This window comes from Sitodiplosis mosellana, unplaced genomic scaffold, assembly GCF_009176505.1.
Source record: "Sitodiplosis mosellana isolate CC-2019 unplaced genomic scaffold, AAFC_SMos_1.0 Smas_scaffold_6167, whole genome shotgun sequence".
NCBI classification, from domain to species: domain Eukaryota; kingdom Metazoa; phylum Arthropoda; class Insecta; order Diptera; family Cecidomyiidae; genus Sitodiplosis; species Sitodiplosis mosellana.
Genome location: NW_022601408.1, coordinates 1,161,008 through 1,184,247, shown reverse-complemented (window position 1 = coordinate 1,184,247; position 23,240 = coordinate 1,161,008). Strand labels below are relative to the sequence as shown.

Sequence of the window (23,240 nt, the reverse complement as noted above, 5' to 3'; positions counted from 1 at the left end):
CTCCTTTTTCTGGAGTTGATTTTACACGCATTTTTTCATATGTGAATTGGTGTTAAGTCGTGTTAAGATGACCATGATGGACCGAGATGGTGACCATGTTCATCCCCGTTCCAAAACCTTTCATATGACACCCATATTGACTATTCATGGTGTTAAGTCGTGTTAACATGACCATGATGGACCGAGATGGTGTCCATGTTCAACTCTGTTCCAAAACCAATATTTCATTGCCATCAATCCACATTAATGTACCTTGTATCGAAAAAAAAATTATCATCTTATCTAGGGGGATGTCTCACACAAAAATTTTGAGCAAATGTGCAAAAATTTCTATTATTTCTTCTTTTTCATTGAAATTCTATGAAAAAAAAACTGAAATGACGATTTTGCTTGATATTACAAAGCAATAAGATGAGTCACAAGTAATAGGTCATCTTATTAAAGTGATAAGTAGGTAATAAAGTAATAAGAATTACATTTTTCTACATCTATAAATTAAATCTTATTTTTGGGGCGAATCTGCACGCCATATTGAGCAGGTAGACCCGACCTGGACCAATGTGTTCTGGAAGAAAAGTTCTCCAAAACTCATTCCCTACAGGAATGCTATATCGCATTTTTTGCCGAATTTCACTCGGATTATCCGCAAATTTGACTTGGCAAATCTGGAAGGGAATATGAATTTTGTACTGCAAACTGAGTAGCTGCTATTTCAAAATAGCAACTACAAATAGCTCGAAATATAACCGTACACAAAATGAAATCTCTGAGTTTTTATTTCGTGGCTTTTTCAATTAATAATATTAATTCAATATCAGATGAAAAACCTCTTGGCGAGGTTAAAATGGAGTGACGCTCCTGTGAGTGGATTTACCACTCAAAATGACTGATATCATTTTGAGTGACGCTTTGACACTGTATTATCCCTGGGTACGAAGTTCAAAAGTGTTTTTCGCATTCGCTATTGTGAAAAAAATTTTACAGTAAGGAAAAATATTGCCCAATTGAAAATTTTGCCCATGGACAAGACTTTAACGCCTATGGGCAAGTGGCAATTTTGCCCATAGACAAGACTTTTACGCCCATGGGCAAGTGAAAATTTCGCCTTAGAAATATATTACGGATTATTTTCCTCTCATTTCAGATTTTACGGAATATTCCGAAAGCTGAACGGAGAAGTGACTTCATACATGGTTGTCCACGCGATGAAGGATATGCCGCCACGAACGCAGCTGGAATTTCATTAGTATGGGCTTCTCCCTCCACCTCATTTATAGGTGATGTATTTTTTAAGTTATATTAAGTTAATAAATGAAAACAATAGCATGGGCTTCTCCCTCGACCTTTTTTATGGGTTATGTACTAATGTAAGTCGTTCTTGTGAATATTGGAATCCCTAATAAAATGAAACCTGAAGTGGTGATTCGAAAGCAAATAAATTATAGTGTTGTATGTAACTAAAATCAGTGTTTAACAGTGTCCAATTGTGTTGAACAGTCCAACAGTAGTGTCCAACAGTGTTGAACAGCCCAACAGTAGTGTCCAACAGTGTTGAACAGTCCAACAGTGTTGAACAGGCCAACAGTAGTGTCCAACAGTGTTGAACAGTCCAACAGTAGTGTCCAAATGTGTTGAACAGGCCAACAGTACTCTCAGAATTCAAAAAAGGCAAACTAAAAAACATATAGTGTGTAAAACATCAAATTACCCACTGTTTTCTGCCATTGTAGGCAAAATGTCAGTCGACGGGTGGAAGCAATTCCGTATTTCTGTACTGAAACTATAGAAATGTATGTTCATCATTCTGGCCCTCTACATCTGTTTTTGAGAACTAACATCGGCTTTTTTTTGAGTAATACGTTCTTTCATTTGTTTGGCTATAATTTCTATTATATTCGATTTGGTGACCGCTATGCGATTTTTACGTTTAAATAAGTTATTTAAAATAAATCTGAATACATTTGAAATTTGCTGCCCCTTTTATAACTCATTGATTTCAGTCCTGAAAATCAGTTAATTTTCACTAGTTGCTATCTTGTTTTGTAAACAATGTGTACAACATGAACTGTCAATGGCTGTCAAGTGTCAGAATGCTTCAAAATTAAGTCGATAGAGGGCCAGAAGTTCGAATTGTCGCTTCCACCCGTCGATGTCAGTATACCTCCACTGTATTAAAATTGTCGGCAAAATGTCATTTTACCTACATTTTTGGTGGAACGGTGTTCCATTGTATGAACAATGTAGGTAAAATGACATTTTGCTGACAATTTTAATACAGCGGAGGTAAACTGACATTTTGCCTACAATGGCAAAAAACAGTGGGTAATTTGATGTTTTACACTATATGTTTTTTAGTTTGCCTCCTTTGAATTCTGAGAGTAGTGGCCAACAGTGTTGAACCAAGGGGCAATCCACTCAAAAGTAATACATAATACCTGCGAAGTAATACGAAGTAATACTAGGTAAAAGTGGTATTACTTTTGATAAAGTAATGCTCCTTTTAAAAATAATACTATTGTTTGAAAAAAGTAATACTAAAGTAATACAAGGTAATATTTACATTAGTATTACTTAAAGTAATACTAATACACAGTATTACTTTTGAGTGGTTTGCCCCTCGTGTTGAACAGTCCAACAGTTATGTTCGAACGGTGTTGAACAGTGTTGAACAGCTGTCCGATCTGTTAGACACTGTTAAACACTACTATTGGACTGTTCAACACTTTTTGACACTACTGTTGGGCTCTTGGACACTGTTGGACAATACTGTTGGTCTGTTCCTAAGGAATATGATTTGTGATTATGAATATGATTGATGGATTAATGAAATTTTCTTATGATCCGCTTATAGGTATCATCCAACGCTGCCAAAAGAGCAATTATCGAACATCATCAGACCACGAATCCGACGATTCGGTTCATGATCCTAGTATTGGGGTTCCCAGCATTGGTATCAGATCGGAGAAGCGGACCAAACGCGCTGTAATTAGGAACGCCGCACACAATGCGATTCCCCTCAATTTGCAGCGAGGTATTTACCGGTATATGCTTCGTCATTTCGATTTTTGCATTGACAACCGGTCCAACGAAAGATTCAATGTCATTGCTAAACGGTTTTCCATCAATATGGTACGTGATACCAATGTGCGTATATTGCGTAATATTTTTTTTATTTTTTATTTTTATTAAACACCGCCAAGCTCTGGCTGAATATAATGTGGGTTTTGTTAGAGGTTTGGCCGGAAAAGAGTGCAAGACTGTTACAATTTTTATAAATGATGAACAATGGTGGCAGTATCTTTCGATAACTTTCAGTTCTCGCCTCGTTAAAAACCTGGCTCTTTTCGTGAATTATGAGGTAATCACAATAGTAGGAACATGAAAACGAAAGCAGTCATACAACCAAGATGGAAATGCTCATAGTAGTCTATAGTAAACGATCCAGGATAACCTTTGGTAAACGTTTCCAAAGGGACAAAGGCTATGTGAAGCGTTAATTGTTACGCGTTAAATTTAAGACTTTGAGACTGCAAAAGTCGTCACTCAACTTATCCGATAGATAAATTGATGAGAAGTTTTACGTCGGTTAAGGCAGATCCATGTTGATTGCAGAGTGCATTGAGTTGACATGGACCATGATTTGAAACTTAACTAGATCATTTGATGCTAAATGGTAAATAATTCAAAATTGACCTCAAAGTTAAGAATATTAACTCGCCAACTCGTGGATGGCTACAACAAAGCACAAAATCAAAAAAATAAAAATTTACAATAAATAAGTGTAAACATCACAGATAAGTATCATCTTTTCAATACACATAAAGAATGTATGGAAAAAATTCGTCAGACTTTAATTATTGATTTTGCTGTGTGATCCGTGTGAGATGAGTTGACTTCAACGTGGGTGGTCGGAACCTGGGACAGCCCCGCTCATGTTTGTTGCAATCAGAAGCAACCAAATGGCACCCGGGCAGTATGCTTTGTCCTTGGGAATTCGTCCGCTTGGGATCATGGATCGGGTTTAACGGCAACATGAAAATCGAAATTTCATCATTAATGTGGGCAGTATCAAGGTGTTCTCGTAGAGAACACATACAAAAAATGAGATTACCTGGATGAAAAATTGACTAGGCGGCCAGGTAGTCATTTGAGTTTGCAAAGCGATCCAAACGTGGTGTCCGTCATTTTGCGAACCGATGATGCAAAATTTGTCTTTGAGGTCGCTGCTGTGAACAGTTCCGGCACCATGTTCGCCATTTTGCACATTTGAGGAACTGGAGCCTCGCGCACCAACTTCATGTGCTTGTCATTGACCTTGAATTGTTCACTGTGCCTCAACGCAGAGCCTGTCCGTGCGCTCTTTGCGCCCTGGTGCAAAATTGCCAGGGCGCCCTTTTCTTAGGATGAAATGAAATAGACTCAAAATTGTCTCAAAACGAGTAACTTCCTTGTTAGAAAAGTTCTGTACGCTATTGTGTGTATCGTTCATATTATGAACGTCATGGTGTACAATACACTGTTTCGTGTATATATGAAAGGCACGAAAAAAAATCCAACGAAATTAGCAAGATATCTAATTGCCTTATGTAATACTGAAAATTTGCATTTTAGATTTATTGAAAACATTATACATTGCTGCGATCGGCGAAGGCGCGAGAGCTTAAATTTTTTTGTCATTTCAAAAATGTAGCGCTTGAATACACATGTTTACTGACTTGAGAATTATTACATGGAAAAGGGTGCTCAAAATAATTGAATATATTTTGTAGTCGGTTGAATAAATCAGAGATGGTTCATCGTATACCGCGCGTACATGGGAATGTGTATCAGTATATACTCTAACGCATACCTTTGCATTGCGTGTACGTCTTTGAACAATAAATGCGTTAAGTTCTTCACGCACGCAGCTATACATACACATAAACGCTAACGCTTCAGTGCCAGCGGACGCGTTGTTTAACGCAAAGGTTTTCAATGTATATATACCGTTCTGTACCGAGTACAGTAAATACAACGAATTGATATACATATACTCCATCTCTGGAATAAATACTGAAATCTTATTGTTTAATATTTTTAAATTGGAAAAAGGCGCTTTAAATACAAGTGGCACTTCAATATATATATATAAGCTGATCAAATACTTTTGATGCTTTCGGCGCTCTCGACGCCTGAATTTTTCTACGTATTTTTGGAAAATTTAAGCAATTGAGCGCCTTCGGCGCTCAAGCGCTCCAATTTTCCTGGCATTTTTCACAAATTTCAGTGCTCGCGCGCCCTCGGCGCCTCAGCGCCGTGGTGCAGCGCACCACTTGCGCCCTATCTGGGACAGGCCCTGCCTCAACGAACGGCCATAATGAAAAGAGACTTGGTCTCTAACATATGTTCATCATGTTACAAAAACACGGCAGGGACTTGCCGGCACAGCATTACGAAAGGGATGATGGGGATGACCGCAGTAAAGAGGATTGGATTTCCTTGGAGGACGAAGCGATTGACGACGTGGCCATAGATGACAACGTGGCAAGTGGTGACGGAGTCATTGTGGATAACGACGTGGCCATGGATGACAACGCGGCAAGTGAAACTTTTGCCCATGGACAAGACTTTTACGCCCATGAGCAAGTGAAAATTTCGCATGACTTGGTCGATATTCCAATGAACTGACACACTTTTCTCTGGACTCTGCTCATTCCTGGAAGATCTGGACGAGTCAGTCGATCAACTTTTGCTAGAGCTAGTTTTTCTCATACGAAAAAAATGTGAAAGAAGATTATTCTTGTATCGAGATGGCACTGATTATATTCATAATTATGAAGAATGGACTGTTATTGATAAACTCAAGCCTAAAAAAATTTAATCGTGGCTCCTAGTCATTATAGGAAGTGACGCAATCAGTCAATCGAAAATGTGTGATTTGTCATATATGCGGGGGTGGGGAAGATATGGTTCATTGTTCGGAATCATATCAAAATGGTAGACTTGATATCGCGAAAATCGACTTAATACGTATTAAAATAAAAGAAATATTTAGAGCCTATAAGTGATTGTTGTAGTTTCTACAGTCCACATACACATTTGTTGATATCACATTACGAGCAAAATTGTGAGAGCTCAACAGTCTGATCTCAATTCCCTTTTTAGATATCGTCTCAAAATCTACTTTTAGTGAATTTAACAAGATAAATGAGTTCATCGATGATGATACGGCTAAAAGAAAAAAACTTTATAAATTGATTTTATCCCTGCGCATAATCTGAGATACGGAAGAAAAAACCCACGGTAGAATGAATATTAGCTTGAAAACGAAATCAAAAAGTTTGTGGATTCTCCAATGAAACTCAAGCAATTAGTGATTCATTCAATAGAATTTTTTAAAGAATGTTCTTATGTGAATCATGTAACGTTGCCAGATGATTCAACTCCATATTTTGCCTGAAAGTTCTATAGTGCATTCTAGTTCAGAGGCGTAGCCAAGGATAGAGCATTCAAAACCATATGTTTTTCACAAGTGAAATGTGTTTTTATAGAAACAGTGAGTTAAACAGGCATGGGCCTAATGAATTGTAATTCATGATCGTTAGCCCAATATCAAAACAATAAGTAATCTCATTCATGTTCTTGAACATTTATTCCTCAAGTAACAGTATATTACTAAAGTAGACCAACTGTGGTTCTATGGATGAAAAATAAGACAATTGAATCGATTCAATTGAAATTATTTTGGATCTAACAATCAAAAATACACATCACACCGGCCTTATCTAATCGAAATATGCAATAAATAGCACAATCCATCAAAAAAATGCTAATAAACAACATTTAATGTAGCAATCCATTACACTACACTATTTAGTGATATTACGCCGTTTTGAAAGGGCAACTGATTCGTTAATAATAATAACAAGCATGCGTTTTCCGATGGCTGAGCATCTCAGCATTTCGTATGCTGCGGATATATCCGAGCATATCGACGACGCATACTGTATAGTACAGTGACGTGCGCTGCTACGCGCAGCCGCAAAGCAGAGCAGAGCAGAGACTCGACCACGTCACTGTATTATACAGTATCCGATAAATATTACACATTTGAATTACAAGCGAGATAATCATAAAAATATCAATTAACTTACAAAATTCATTTGTAAGTTTGATTTTCTTTTTTATCTCAATAATATTAAATGACCTTAGTATTTCCATATGGTTTTAGTAATTTCATAAAAAGTGCCACTCAAGAACGAGCGAGACAGTATGGCATTCCTAGATAAGCGCTCCGGAGCTAATTAAATGGTTTTATTCCGAACAGCTTGAATAAAATGACGAAGGATAACTTCCCGGATTTTATTTGGCGCTACCATTGAACAGTCTGTAATGTTTGCTTTTTACATCTTCCACCGGCAGAATCGTAATATATGTACAGGGTTTTTCACAATTCCTCCACAAATCCCTCAATTGAAGAGGAGTCAAAATGTCAATTGGTTTTTCCCCTTTTTTGCCACGGTTAATAAAGTTCAACTGAACACAATTGGTCACAATTGACCCAATTTGAAAATTTAAATAAATCCAATCATTTAAAAATAGTCTTTTTTCCAATGCCTGCCAACAACGAATGAGTTTGCTGCGATAGTCACAACTGTAAACACTATACACGATGATCGATATAGGAGTTCGTGTGTTATTTTTAGTTCAGAGTCTTACTATATGCGGCACTGGTGTCAAATGTCAAAAAATTCAGCGTTTGGCTAACAGGCATTGCTTTTTTCAGAAATAATGCGTTATCAGAGTATTGCCTTTTCATCATACATTGGGAATTCGTAAAGTCAAATGTATAGCCATTGGCCAATTGGCCAATTTTGAGAAACCAATTCCCTTAAACCAGAGATCACATTCTGTATACGCCTATATCTTGAGATATTAGTAGCTCCTATTTTTTGGCGATAGCTGTGCATATTTTTCAATAGCAGCTACCGAGGTACATTCAGTAAAATAATATTTGATCAACATATGAAGATCTTAAAGATATAAATATACTATTTCAGCACGATTTTGTATGATAGAAGTTCCTACCTTTTTAAGAGATTTCTTCGAAAATTGAGAACAATCGTTTGTGGTCAGAAATTACGTGTACAATTTTGTTGTATCATAATGTTGACATGTACGATTTGAGCAGATCTTTTCCATTATTACGCCTGTTCAAATTAGATATTATTTTATCAAGACTATTTGGTTCTTCTGTCAATGTGATGAATGGTATTAATGATAACATAAAATTACACATTTCCTGACCCAACACCTTCCAATCATCCATTTTCACTCGCTTACTCGGACGTGCACATATTCTTTGGTGCGAACTATCCAACAAATGTTGTTTCCAGCATACTGCGGTCGTAAATGAATATTCAGTAAATTAAAGTCATTCCCAATAGATTTGGAGACCAAAACATCACTGTGCTTTGATGAATGAAATTCGACACTGTGTATGTTCCTCATGATTTCGATTTCATTTGCAATAAATGCTTAATTGACCATATGAAGCATATTGAATTCGATCAAATCAAAGATTCATAAATGTGTTAATTATTTTGACCATCATTGTCTGCTCACTAAATATTTCATGCGCTTGACAAACAATAGCTTTTGATGGAAGTATTTTCACTGTCGATATTTTCAAAAACACGAAACCGCTAGTTCAAAGGCACAAAATTAAGGGAAATAAAAAAAAAAATTCAAAACAATTTCGACACAAGTAAAAGGCTTTGATTCAGTAATTGTTTTTTCAAATTGATAATTTCATTGAAATGCTTGATGTAAGTGTAAGTAAGAATTTTATATTGCCGTAAGCACAAATTTTTCCACTGATTATGACATCTACATGAATTTGTTCAAAAAGAACCGGAACTTTGCATTTTACGGGAACCGAAAACAAAAGATGCAAATTGCTTGCGTGCGAATTACGTCAATCCAAGACTGGTTTAAGTTTTTGCAGGACTTTTGGATCAAACAATTGTTGAATTGGCCCTCCCGACTTAATGATGCTTTTTTCTGTTGCGTATAACTTTTGATTGAATGCGATGTGTGTGAAGGTGGTGGAGTGGCTCGTGTTTCGCTGAGAACGTTTGGTAACTCATGCATGCGCTTTTATGGATAGCTGTACCATTCTCAACTTAGTGCAGTCGGCTATAAAGCGGTAAACCGTACGCTGGAGCTCTTCATTCATATTTCTGAACTCAAACGGTGAGCACATTCCGAACGTGTATTGTGGCATTCAGTGATAGCTAAAACTAAAGGTGTTCTTGTGAATTCTTTTTTACCTAAACGGTACATTAAAATATTTGTTCAGACGATAAAACTATTTAAAAGCTTTTATTCAAATCATACAAACAAACAATTAAACAAACACATTTGGTGAGTGTGCTGCAAAATATTTACATATAGATTTTTCTGTTCATTTCTGACATTTCTTGTGATCAATTCAACTAATATTTGGTCAACGAATGCTATATTCATTTTGAGTTGAGACATTCTACTGTTACCTCTCCATTTGCCCGTATTTGTAAAATTTATACATTAGTTTTAATTTCATGTTTGCTAAGTCAAAAGAATGAAATATGGACTATGAAAAATGATATTAATTTTGTTCGCTGATGATCTTATATATGGGATTAGTGCAGTATTGCATAGAATTGAATTTTCGAACTGAACGAAATTGATTTTGATTCAAACAAAACAAATTTCCTAATTATGTAAATATAAATTCTATTGGTAAACAATAAAACTCGATTCCGATAAAAATTGAATCATATATTTTGTATTCAATCACTCATTATTGATTCGAATTGTGTTTCCTTTGCCATTTTTGTCAACTGCTCAAAGCACTTTATTCATTGCAGTGAAACCGTTGAATACCGTTCTATATAAATATTTTCCAATGATGTGGTGATGTTATTTGCCGTGCCGCATACTCTGATATCATATTTGTTTTTGCCATTTAAAATGTTCAAATTGAATTATTCGAGAATGAAATTCATACATAAGAGTATTGCACGCATTCTATCAAGACATCAAAATTAAAGCATCAGACGACAGCGATGGCTTGGTGAAGCAAAAATGCAACGAAGATGTTGAGTAAAATGTTCATGTTGATAGTATTTGGTCTGACGCATCAATAAAACGTCAAAGTTTATAAATTCATTGCAATTATATAAAAGCTTTCATTTTTGACGAAACTTTTTTTTCTGTAACTAACAAAAATGAACTTTTTTCAATCCAAATGGGAATTGCATTTGGAAGTTCTTTCATCCGGATCACTTTATCGAAACGATATAAACTATTTTAATCATACATATGTTATAATTGAACATCATTTATAATACGATTTTTTTTTTTTAACAAATTCATCAACTTTTACTTGAAACAAATGTTCTTAGTTCAATTGTTTAAATTTGTTCGGTTTGCAACATTTTTTATCGTGTAATATTGGCCAGACATATGCTTAAAACATATGAATGTGTAAGCGCAAAAGAGCGACATATTTATTTATTTATTCACATTTAGTATGGCTAGTGGGCCCTATTTAACTCTAACTTACTCTTTTTCGTACATACATTCATATTAGCGTAAACTACGATTTTCGTGATACGTAGTTTCCACATAATACTTTAGCCAATTTCGTCATTCTAGTTTAATGGGAAGATAGAACAATAAAAATTGTATCGATGAGTATAATCGTGTCATTGCAGAGATATTCTGTTCTAAATACATTGAAATAGTATTAAAACAGTCGAAGAACAGAAATATTGGAACAAACTGTAATTACATTGAAAACTCATACTGTTCGTCTTAAGTTTATGTTGTATTTTTAGGCAACTTCAAAATAAAAGCATGAACATTTTATATCCAAAAATGCACACGATAACAGAGCAAATTAGACTCCATTCCGATGGTCAAAAGTAAATGAATAAATTCGTTTTGATTCTTCGTATTCGTAAGAAAAATGGGAAAACTTGACACTTATTTTTCTATCGACCTTATATAGTTCATACAAATCAAAATATTGATATTTTTTACTTTGAAACCGTTAAATTCAAAGAACTTGTTTCATTTTCACCGTCACTGCTTGACTTTCACTCGAACGTCGTACACAACACACACACACACACATTGAAGATTGACAGTCTAATCGTGAAACCCGTTCTTTGAAATTTGATTAGTTCAAATAAGCCGAATCAAACTTGTTTATTCTATATCAGTTGAAATTAATATCCAATAAATGTTCTAACACAAATGAAATTCCTTTAAATCTGCTATAGTTTTAAAATAACAATCAACTAATCACGCAAAATGCATAGGAATTTGATTGATTAAATTAAATTTTATATGATTCATCGGAATTTGAGTATTCAATTCAAGAGTGGTTAAGTATCAAGTTTGTGGTCACTTGACATATTTCAGTCGAGTTCGTTCCGGATGTTCATTGATGCTTCATTGGTGTCTTCAACTTCTAATATCTGTGATGCAATTCCTAAAAGCATATTTGCTCAAGCCCTACATATATCTGATAGGCTAGATTAAGGTGGGAATATGGTTTTTTTCGATTTATATTTTCAAAAAGGATAGTATTCTTTTGATGAATCTATTTATTGAGAAGTGCAATTGCATGTAACTGGTTCAAAATTGGACAGCGTATTTCATAGAGCATATTGCGTTTAATACCTTTGCTAAAGACACTAATTCGATACATCTTATCAGTTACGCAGAAGATTACTGGATATTTATCAAAAAAAAGAAACTCTTCTCACAAATTTCACCCACAGAACTGTGACCCATTGGTTTTTTAGACGAAAAATATCAGTTCATAGTTGATGTGGGCGTAGATAATTCATAAGTAGCATTTTTCTTCAAATTGCTTTCGAAAAAACGAATTAAAATTTCTCAAATGGTTATTTTATGCTTCCAATACTTCATCGCTATACTGAAGTTTGAAAATTGTTCATAAATGCGCGAAGACTCATTTGAACATTTATTGTTTGTTATAAAATTGTTTCATACAGAATTTCACAAGAAATTTAATTGACCATTAAGCAGCATTACTCTATTTTGCTCTCTGTAATTTACAATTTCTATTCAGTGGCACTTGCAAGCTCACAATCAACGTCATTATCAGAAGTTTCCGCCTGGGTCATCAATAACGTATAAAAATGCAACATTTTTCGCCTATTTATTATTTAGCAGTAATATTTATCGCTGTATTGGTCACACACAGCGAAGCAAAACGTGAGTATATTATTCAATTTAGTTGAGTTTTTCAATAATTTTTGTAGGAAAAATTTCCATCCGCAATAATTGATTTAATTAGTATACTGTATACGTGTAGCTGTATTTTTTGGACGACCGTCATATTCAACCCTTTACTTTTCAAAGAAAAAAAAAATTAAAAACTCGAAATGAAAGTGGGAAAAGTTGTCGCTATATTAAGCATATTGAACCACAGTTTACATTTTTACAGACTTAACCAATTTTCAGAATTAAATTGGATGCCAGTCTTAGAAAAAATGAACTCTTTTAAATGCAAATTTATCAGAGCTTGTGGCGACAGGAAGTTTTTTTTTTTGACTGAGTGTACGGTTTTCCTCACTCAAAATTATACATTCAGTAAATGAATTACATTCCATTCTGTTTGACATTACTTGAAAGTAAAACACTTTTGAAAATTGGTTTTAAAACGAAACCCAAGGAATATCATATGCAGAAATACTCTATTCTATTAATATCCATTGCTATTGAATCATTCAATTAGTAGCGAAACGATAGTTCATAAAGTTTTTCTTCAACAGTTGACATTTGTTAGTTATTTGTGCATTTGGCTGTTGTCAACATCTCAAGCTATGTTATATTACTGATAACACTTGTAGCTGTGCACATTCTTATCAACTTGTTATATATTATTCGAAATGTGGCAATGTCAATGAGATCAACCGGGTTATGTGAATTGACATTCTAGTATTGCATTCATAATACGCATTGGAATTGCACATCAGACATTATCGCACTTTTGTGGGAAGAAGGAGCGACAAAATTTTTCACTTGAATAAAATGAAAACATAACAGCCATCATTGGAATTGTATCATCTATTGGTATGGTATCGAACGTTCAGTTCATGTCATAAATATTGTTGCCATCTGGTTTGTTCCCCCTCTTTCTCTCTCTTCTTTTTTACAACAAACAATCGTTGTTATATGACGAATATGCCATCCAGATTGTTCACTTTTTCACTATTTATATTTTTCTATTTTCCAATTTTGTGGTGATGCTGATTGTGTGAAAACCGCAATGCTTTTAATTAGGCGATTCAATAGGTGAAAGAAGTTAACGTGGGCACACAATAACCACCTGTTAGTCCATTCGATGTCAATTGATAGTGTTGAAATGAATTCAATAATTGAGTGGGAAACTGCAAACATTTCGTTCGGTGCCAATTTTCCGATGTGCTGTGGAGGGAGAAAAGTGTATCATAACATATAATCACGAATAAATGTATCGTCATTGAACACACCTGGGCAATTGGTTTTATGAAACAATTATGGCAGTTTGTGTACGATTTCCATTTTTTGATGCTATGAAGGAAAAGCTTCTTGATCTCAACAGCTATGTATAACATAGATTTCACTAAAATTGAAACAAAATAAGACTATTAAATTATATAATATCTGGTTCTGTTGAAGTTACTCGTGACATAGGCCATATAAATTCACTCTAAAGGGATGTCAATTTATGCAATCGAATGAAATGACTATGAACTTTTCATTGGTTTCAATGTGTTATCGCTTGTTTTTTTTTTCCATTCCATGGTCTATTGTTTGTGTTGCATGGTTCGTTTCAACCATTGCTAATGTATTCGTATAATAATCAATATGAATACATAGATGCTGTTATAACAAATGCATTCGTTTCCGTTCTGATGCATGCAAATATCGGAATGCAATCATGCTCATTTGCAAGTGTTCCTTCCACCTTCTTATATCTACTCTCAATTTGCATCTTCTTATGATGTAAATTGAACGAAAAATGCACATCGTTTTTATTTCTTTAAATACTGATTGACTTTTTGTGCACATTGTGCCCACACAATTCTCCCCAAGTTATATTCAGATTTCATGGCTGTTTATAAAATTCTAAGCCAACCGAATTCCAACCAATCAACCCTGGACTATTTGACCAACATCCATTTGATTTGATTTTGATCCTCGTTTATCCGCTCAAAATGTTTTCCAAAGAAATAAACTGTTTCTTTCATTTTATTTCAAATATTTTTAGTTTTATTCTAAAATTATATTTCTCAATAGAAAATCTGAACCAAGAATAATCACGTCGGATACACAACTGTAAAGTTTCACGTTAGAAATGTGAAAAAAGAACATTTATGTTAATTTGAAAGGAAATTCAATAAATCCCCAAAGAGCATTTTGTGCCTGCTTAATTTTCCAAAGATTCAATGACTGTGGTAATTCAAGTCCTTCAAGATATTCCCCAAGTGCGGAACTTTTTCAAGTTTCTGCATGTAATCGTCCCTTCATCGCATATGATTTATAATTAATTCCTTGTGTCTGCAACGGTATTCATACAGTTTTTCTCAAACAATTTACGCCTAATTTTAAACAGCAACCGTTTTGGCGTTAGATCGAAAATTGGAAATATGCAAGTAACGCAACAAAAATGAAATGTAATTCAAAATAAAATACCATTATTCTATCCGTGGAATAAGAGAGTGTACAGAAATCGAAATAAAATTTAGCTTTTACTATCTTGTTTTGCTCTCTAGTAGATGAATATTTCCTTGTAAATTTCCTTGAATTACCTGATTATCGCAATAAGTTTACCAAATGAAAAGAGAGATAGGACGAACAATATAGATTGAAGTATCATAACGTCTTAACCGAAGTGCAGTTTATTGATGATACAAAAAAAAATGTCGGCAAAGTGCTCAAATCAGTATCTAGGGGTTTTCTACTGCTTCTCGTGTTTTTGCAATGGATTATTAACTGAAGTACCTCCCATTCATAATCAAACAAATGTTTAGATAATAATCACGAAGATTCACAGAAAGTGGAGGAAAATTGCGTCGTAAAGAATAAGACTAAGGTGTATAATAAACAGAAACACACCAATTAAGTAATTCAGTAAAAAAAAAGCTTCGTAAAAGGCGATTCAAACCTATGAAATGATTTTTCGCGTTTATATCTTGAAAATTTTGTACAATGTACGAATGCTTTGTACAATGAATTGTTATGAAAATTTTTACGCATTTTTTTCGCATCGTGAATGATGAAGCATTTCATACAATATACAGTGTACACAATTCTTTTTGTGCATGTACGTATAATCTATACGTTAGTTCAAATGATGTTCGTTCGGTGGGCAATTACTTATCTCTCGAACATTTTCAACAACAACAACAACAACAACAAGCGTTTAAAGACCATTATTGCCTTGCAATAAGTCTTGTTTTCTGGTCTGTTTTGTAATGAAGGCCTCACTTCTCCTCTAACAACATTTCTTCTCCAAAACACACTGTCGAGAGCCAGGTCTTGAGTTTCTCTACTCTAATCGTATCCTCTTTCATTCAAATCACACTTAATCGAATCCAAATACCGTCTTCGAGGTCTACCTCTGCCTCTCGGACCATTCGCTTCAGCATTCAGAACTAACTTAGGTAAACGAGACTCATTCATACGCTGAACATGACCAAACCATCTCAATCTAGACTTCCTTGTAGCCTCATCAATCAAATCAACCTTCAAATCCTCTCGAATTCTCTCATTCCTAATTCTATTCTCCCACTGGTCCCTACGCGACACTCCAGAAATCATACGCAACACTTTCATATCAGATACCTCAAGATCGTGGATTAAAATACTCGTGACTCGAAGGGCACGTGAAAATATCAGGATTTTTTGAAATTCCCGACCGAATATACCGTAATGTGAGGAGAAACCCTTATGAAACAATTAATAATATTTTTTGGGTTCTTCAACAGAAGTTTAGCCGCCTCCTCCAATCAAACTGCTCTCTATATGCTCTTCTAGAATCATCATAATAATTCATATCACTTCTTCTTCACATGTTTTTTTTTAACTATCGTGGTAGTCGTTATGTGTCTTTTTTTATCCTAGGAACATTTTAACTTGAGCAGCTGAAATTGAATTCAGTGACATAAGTTTGTGCAGGTGATAAAATTTACACGATCCTAAACATACCAACACAATACAAACTAAGTACATAGTGAATTGGAGATGATGTGTCATCTTGTGCGAAAGTGAAATAGTCTTTTTCACTGGTTATAATTCGTTGATTAATGAAAAAAAAAAATAGATTTTGTTTTTTTTTTTCACAGTGCCATGCGACTAAACTTACTTTTTTATACAGCTAAATACTCGGCAATGAAAATGATAACAAGAAGCATCGACCGGCTACGATTCAGTTACGCGATAAACTGATGAATTAGCTCAATTGTAATCTACTTAGGCGGTATAAAACTAATTTTTTTTTTCGTACAGACAGTTACAAAAGTTTTCCTCAATGTCAATCGATTGATCTTTTCAGAACTTTGTTAACTTTATTTTGACTTATTCCAGTCTCAATTGAATCATAAGTTTGACGTACTGAATTGGATTTAAATAGCTTGGGAAAATACCAAAAGCGAAAACTTATTTAATACCTAATACTTCGATGCGATATAATGTGGGCACATAAATACACAACTAAGTTGTACTAGTGATGGAAATGAGTGACACAAAACCCTTCACCAAAATTTGTTTGACATTTTAAGTCTTCTGCAAACGCAATATGTCCAAGTCTATGTGAAAAAAATGTGAGGATCAAGCGATTTTTGTGTCAAAATTTTGATGTGAATCTAACACTTCAATTAATAGAATGAACAGTGAACACTCCACACACATGCATAAGGTACGACGTTTATTTGTCCCCATTGGCTTGTAAAAACAGCGATTATGTTATTTAATCGATTCAACAAACAAAAAATGTATGCCGGAAATGTAATACAGCATATTTGTAATGCCTACGTAACGTGAGCACCGAATATTGAAAATAGAACAAAATTAAAACTTGTATTCAAATTGTCTAATTTCGTTTCAGCATCCGTTATCCCAACAAAAGAGTAAATATAAAAAAATAAAATATTTAAAACAGGCTTGACTGAGTGGGAATAAGTCGTCAAGTGTTCTTATTTTCCATTTGTCGACTCTTATTGTTGCTCACTCTCATAAGCGTAATGCCATCATGATTTCAATGCGTTTGGGAATTTGGGAATTTCGAACTATTCAAATTCGGGTAGCATAGAAGATATGCTTCAATTCATATGCTTCATGTATTCTGATCCTTGCAATCATAAACATTTTTGGTCTACGTATCACGAACATAGCTTCTTCGATGAGTCATACAAATGACCCAAAAGGGCAGAAATGAAAGAAAAAGTACGCGCATAATATCGAGTCGAGTATATACGATATTAATTTCTAATGGCAAATTTTATGTTGATTGCACAAATTGGGTTAACTCGAATGATTTAGCACTGAATTGGGGACTGCATTGTTGTACAAATATGCGTCATCATATGAACAAACCTCATTCGTCTCTAGCCTGTATCACAGAAAACACATCTCTTTATGGTTATGGCGTATTTTTGGACGAATATATGATTATATCATTTTCACTCGCGAGATGTGTACACATTCCATTTGATAGTATCCAAGAAGCAATTACTTCTGTAAATGAACATGTTTGCAACATTAGAGTGTTGAAATTCGTTGGCAACAACATATTTAGTAGCAAAATGAAGTTTTTCGTCGACACATGAGTGTTTCTGTTCGTTCATATGCAAGAAGGAAAAAAATTCGAATAAATGTACGGCACACTTTCAAAAGGGGAATTAAGATGAGAGTAATTAGCAATGGCTTTTTACATTTGGATGCTTCATATTTTTCATTCCATAATATATAAAACAGAATTTAAATCGCAGGTTTATGCTTCCTTCTCTTTTTTTTCTTATTCCATTGTGTGGCAGGTGGATGTGCACTTTACGGTCATTCCTGTTATGGTGAGTTTTTTTTTTTCTCAAACGTTTATGCATAATAATTTCTGAAGATATTCGATGTTGGAGAAAAAAACTGCACATTTAAGCTAGCTTTAGATAAATGGTGTATAAATCAACGTATAGTTTCAAATTAAAATTCTTTGTAAAAAAGGTGGCCACGGAAAACGATCTGACGTACCGCGAGTCGATATGTTATCTTTGGAAACGCCTCAGGACAAACCATATTCAAATATAAACAAAGAAATTTTCGTAAGAATTGATACTTTTAATTTTAATATTTCCAATGTTCGCTTATTCTTTAAGGCATCTTATCATTTATTATTACAGTATCCCACAAACAATGAACTGAATGGAGTCAATCAAATAGATTCAAACAATGAGAATCGTTGGAAATCAAGAAATGAGTTCAACTTCGCTTTATTCAATTTGCTAAGACGATGGGTAACTATAACTACATCTTTTATTTTCATTCTCAAACGTTGATTTTCAAATTTTCAAGAATAAAATCTATTAAAACCATCTATTGTTTAGATTGACGATGCAAAAAAGGGTTCGGAAGAAGTACAACAACAAACGCCAGAAGCGGATACAATCTTTAAAAACACCTTCGTCTGAACGTAAATTGGACCGAACCTGTATCCAGCACAATCGACAAATATCTAGAAGTTTAATGTATATTTTATTTTTCATTTAAAAACATATTTTCAACGTAAGAAATGCAAAGTAAATGCATTGTAAAAAATCAAAAAAAAAAAAAAAACTAAAGAAAGTTAAATCAAAGAATGACGCATTTAAATGAATAGACAAAAACATATGTGTTGAATCCTGTTGATAGCGTTTGGACATATGGCTGAATTTTTTAAATTGTCAAATATCATTTTGGCTGGAATATTTAACAGTTTGGAAAATCGGATTAACATAATCAATCGTAAATGTCAATCGTTCAATATGTCGAATGTAAGATTTAATGATTTAAAGTTTAAAACACATGTTATATTATTGAAAATTATCATCTGTCATTATTTCGCAAAAGAATTTTTTTTGCAATTTTTGTGTTGTTATTATCTAAAATTGAGTTGACATTTTTCATGCCTAATGAAGTGAAATACTTTAAAAACACTGTCACGGCGGTAATAATTATTATTTTCAACTGTACCAATAATAACCAAATGCAGTGAATTCTGAATACGTGTTTTGTAAATATTTGGTCCATGTGACCAATTGCATTATATCTAATAAATTATAGTTCCACTATAACTTTGATTATTTTAATTCATGGATCTGTTGTTATGGATGCCGTTTGATTTCTCGCGGCCTGGAGAAGGTTTTGGGATATGTATAGTTAGTTTTGATTTTTTGTAATTCATTTTTAGAAGTTGGCATAATTGTATTAATGTTCGGTTTTGTTGATTGCAATTCAAACATATCATACTAGCACAAAATATTTTGTTCATTCGGCGCAAAATTTACTGTTTGTCGTTTTGCTACATGCATCGAACACGAATCAAAAATAAAAAGAATTACATTGGTAATCCCGAACTTTTCCGTACCGTTGGCCTGCGTTGTCCGTAGGTACTTTTGGTTATTTTTTGTGAATTTTCTTGAAATAAAGGCAGTGAAAATATAATAATAAAAATAAAGTGAAAAATTCTCATTAGCTTTAAACTTTCTGAGGTTTCATTTTTTGGAGAAAAAATAAGATTCTGAAAGTTTCATCTTGATCGCATTAGCAGAAGTTTGGTTTTTGCCCCTCAATTTTTTCCAAGAAAATTTCGACAAAAATTGAGGACAAAAAATCAAACTTCTGCAGATGCGATCAACATGAAACTTTCAGAATCTTATTTTTTCTTCAAAAAATGAAACCTCAGAAAGTTTGAAGCCAATCAGAATCGATTAACGGGTACCTCCCATACAAAATTGTCCGAAAATCGGTCAAGATTTCAAAAAAAATTGTATGGGAGGTACCCGTAAATCGATTCTGATTGGTTTCAAAATTTCAGAATCTTATTTTCCTCCCAAAAAATGAATTCCCAGAAAGTTTGAAGCCAATCGGAGTCGATTTACGAGTACCTCCCATACAAAAGTGTCAATTTTTTGAGGTTTTTCTTAGGGCAAGTACCCCAGGATCAAATCGAAAATGGCTCATTTTCGAACTTAAACTAAGTTTTTCGAATACAAAACTTTTGGCATTTCCAGATTTTGATTATCTCAGTTATTTTTTGAGTTATAGTGTTTACAAACAGCTACGACGACGACAACGACGACAACGAGGACGACGGCACACGAACGGAAAAGTGTCTCAAAAAGTGGTTTTCTACGCGTTTCATGAGTTTTTATAACGATCTAAGCTAATTTTGCGAAAAAAGTTTTCGGGACCAATTCCTATACTTTCCCTTGACACGTTGTGTACGGAAAAGTAATAAACACATAACTGTATCCGACATAGCAATGGGAATAATGCAGAATCAGCATTTCGCTTGGTGTTTATTTGACAACATCACTTCACTGTTGGCATGGGATCAGTTTCTCATCGGTTTGCGAAAATGGCGAAAAAAAAGGAAATATATTGAAATAGTAAAAGACAAAGGCATTACGGTCGTCGCATGCAAGTGCACATTGAATTCATTGCTGAATTGAAAATTTTGAGGAAGAAGAGAGAGAGAGTACATTGTAGATTTTTTCACGGGAATTAGTGAAAAAGCCACAGTCATCACAAATCTGCTCAATAAAAAAAAACTACGCTACAAATATACCACGTGTATTCCCACGCGCACGCTACGTTTATACCATTTTCACGCTTACGCTTATTTTATACATAGTTTAATACAGAGTCGAAGGTATATTTAAGGGATATTTTTAGCGTGAACCGCATGCAAAGCATACGGATAGAATACTTTGACTTAGTGTATTCTATCCGTATGCTTTGCATGCGGTTTACACCAAAAATATGCATTAAATATACCTTCGACTCTGTATTAAACTATGTATAAAATAAGCGTAAGCGTGAAAATGGTATAACGCTACGCGCAGGGAATACACGCGGTATATTTGTAGCGTAGTTTTTTTTTATTGAGTGGCTTCGTTACTTTTTCTGTATCAAGTGAATCGTGCAACGTACGATAAGATCAATGGCGACACCGACTATTTCTGCTTGAGGCTGTTGTCGAACCAAAAAAGAAAAAACTCGAAAATTGTATGAAAATGCCGATCGTATATCGCCAAATGGTTGGAGAAGAAATCGGCATCGACTTCCAGTGGCCAAAGTCTGAAGACCTGGGAAATGTCTTCAACGAGTTGTACGTTGTGTATACAACCAACACGAAGAACAACATTTTCGCACATCGCTGGAAGCGGGCCCGAGTTTGACGATGTGGAGCCAGACGATCGAGTGTTAATCAATGACGCCGATATCAACGCGTTGTTGAAATATTTGTTTTTCCAGCGTCCATTGAATCCTGATTCCGACTTAAAGGAAAATTTGTATGAAGATTTTCTGGAGCAATTGCAAGCAATTGGTGGTCCAGCAAACAATAACATGTTCGATTTCGTTACAACTCATTGGTTTCAATCGTTGTACATGTTTTGTCGCATTCATCTTATACAAAGGTAATATTTTGATTGGCATGTAAAGACGTACTGCGATAAAAGTCTATATAAACAATGTTATTATATTTGACAATATTTGACTCGATGTCAATGACGATGTGGCAGCGCCACCTATAGAGATTCCTTATTAAAATAAGTGGAACTATTGAGTGCGTGCACCATATCGCACGTAAATTTTCAATATGGCGGCGCCCATAGAATTGAAAAGTTAACCGATTTCGTAGTCGCAAATTATCGCTGTACGTGTAAAGATGGAACAGAAAATGTTGTTATTATACATTGTTATTTGTGATTTCAGGTCTTTTTGAGCTGTTTAATGGATACACTCCCGACATATTTCTACTGGATCGTGGGCTCCAAATACACTTCGATGGGTTCAATACATACGTGGCTGTGACGCAGTAGAACGCAGCAGCATTTTAGTTTTAATTTTGATTTTTCGATTTTAATAGGGGAACTATGTGTACGTTGACCCGCACTAATCATTTTAGTCATAACTTTTTATGGAATGAAGATAAATGTACACTTAATATTAAATTGGAAAGAGAGCCGGAAAAGCTACAATTTGATAAGGAAATTCATTAGTTTTGGTTGTAAAAACAAAACATTTCGGTCAATTTTCTAAGAGGTTTGATTTTTGGCAACAAAATTTTTTCTTTCTAAGTTGACCCACCCTATTTTTTTTTTTAGAAAAACATGCAGTTTTAACACTCAATATATGGAATCCATTGAATTTCGTTGGATTTTCAATCGTTTTCGGCCTTTACAACTACGAAAAACAATGAAAAAATGTAGAAAAATATAGAAATAGTAAAAAAATACCTACATATTCTCTATTTTTTCATATTTCATCGATTTTTTCGTGTTTTTCAAATCTGAAAACGATTGGAAAATCATTAAAATTAAATGAATCTCGTATATTGAGTGTTTACGCTGAATAGTTGTCTCATTTTTCTGATTTTTGTCGGGTGGGTCAACTTACAAAATTGGTCGACATTTCAATATGCACGGAAAGAATTTCGCCATGTAATGATATGTGTGAAATGACTTCGGATTATGAAAATACACGAAAAACTAGTAAAGAAAGCTTATACTCGCTTTGCTGATATCTTTGAAATTGACTACTTGATGATGGTCCGAAAAAATTTAGTTTTTATAAAAATGATTTTTTTTTTTTGCAAAAAATTTTTATGAGCCGATCCGAGCCGTTTAAGAAGCGTATTCACTCTTGGGAACTACTTTCATATTGGTTTTTAACGTTTCTAAATCGATTGAGACTAGCCAAATTGACGATTTGTAGGTCAAAATACAAAATCGGCGGGGTGGGTGAACTTACAAAGTGGGTCAACTCACACATACTCCTCCTAATAATTCATGTAACGTTAAGTTATTCTGCTGGGAGCTGATTTTGTGCCCATGCCAAAATACCTACCGCTGTGTCGGCTTGCATCTAATAAATTAAAAACTGCACATTTCAAACAGAAAAAATGTGTTACTGTGAACAAACAAAAGTTAGTTTTTTCA

At 34.3% G+C, this 23,240-nt stretch overlaps 1 protein-coding gene across 2 annotated transcripts; it reads left to right on the top strand.

The window, feature by feature from the left end:
• The first annotated feature begins 9,153 nt into the window (after positions 1 to 9,153).
• On the top strand, positions 9,154 to 18,792 carry LOC129575527 (neuropeptide CCHamide-2-like). Of its 2 annotated transcripts, none has more exons than XM_055459282.1 (6): positions 9,154 to 9,405; positions 12,128 to 12,273; positions 18,078 to 18,113; positions 18,262 to 18,359; positions 18,438 to 18,551; positions 18,642 to 18,792. In XM_055459282.1, the coding sequence occupies exons 2-6, from the start codon at positions 12,198 to 12,200 to the stop codon at positions 18,723 to 18,725; spliced, it is 408 nt and encodes a 135-aa protein (XP_055315257.1). In that variant the 5' UTR covers positions 9,154 to 9,405; positions 12,128 to 12,197; the 3' UTR covers positions 18,726 to 18,792. The 2 variants fall into 2 exon arrangements, with proteins under 2 accessions (XP_055315257.1, XP_055315258.1); XM_055459283.1 differs by having other exon boundaries at positions 9,161 to 9,405; positions 18,081 to 18,113.
• Positions 18,793 to 23,240: the final 4,448 nt, after the last annotated feature.

What these genes read in the sequence shown, in the direction of transcription:
- LOC129575527 (XM_055459282.1), top strand. Translation starts at nt 12,198, where the DNA reads ATGCAACATTTTTCGCCTATTTATTATTTAGCAGTAATATTTATCGCT. An exon ending in CACACACAGCGAAGCAAAAC is followed by an intron (nt 12,274 to 18,077) that starts GTGAGTATATTA and finishes TCCATTGTGTGG; the next exon opens with CAGGTGGATGTGCACTTTAC. An exon ending in ATATAAACAAAGAAATTTTC is followed by an intron (nt 18,360 to 18,437) that starts GTAAGAATTGAT and finishes TTATTATTACAG; the next exon opens with TATCCCACAAACAATGAACT.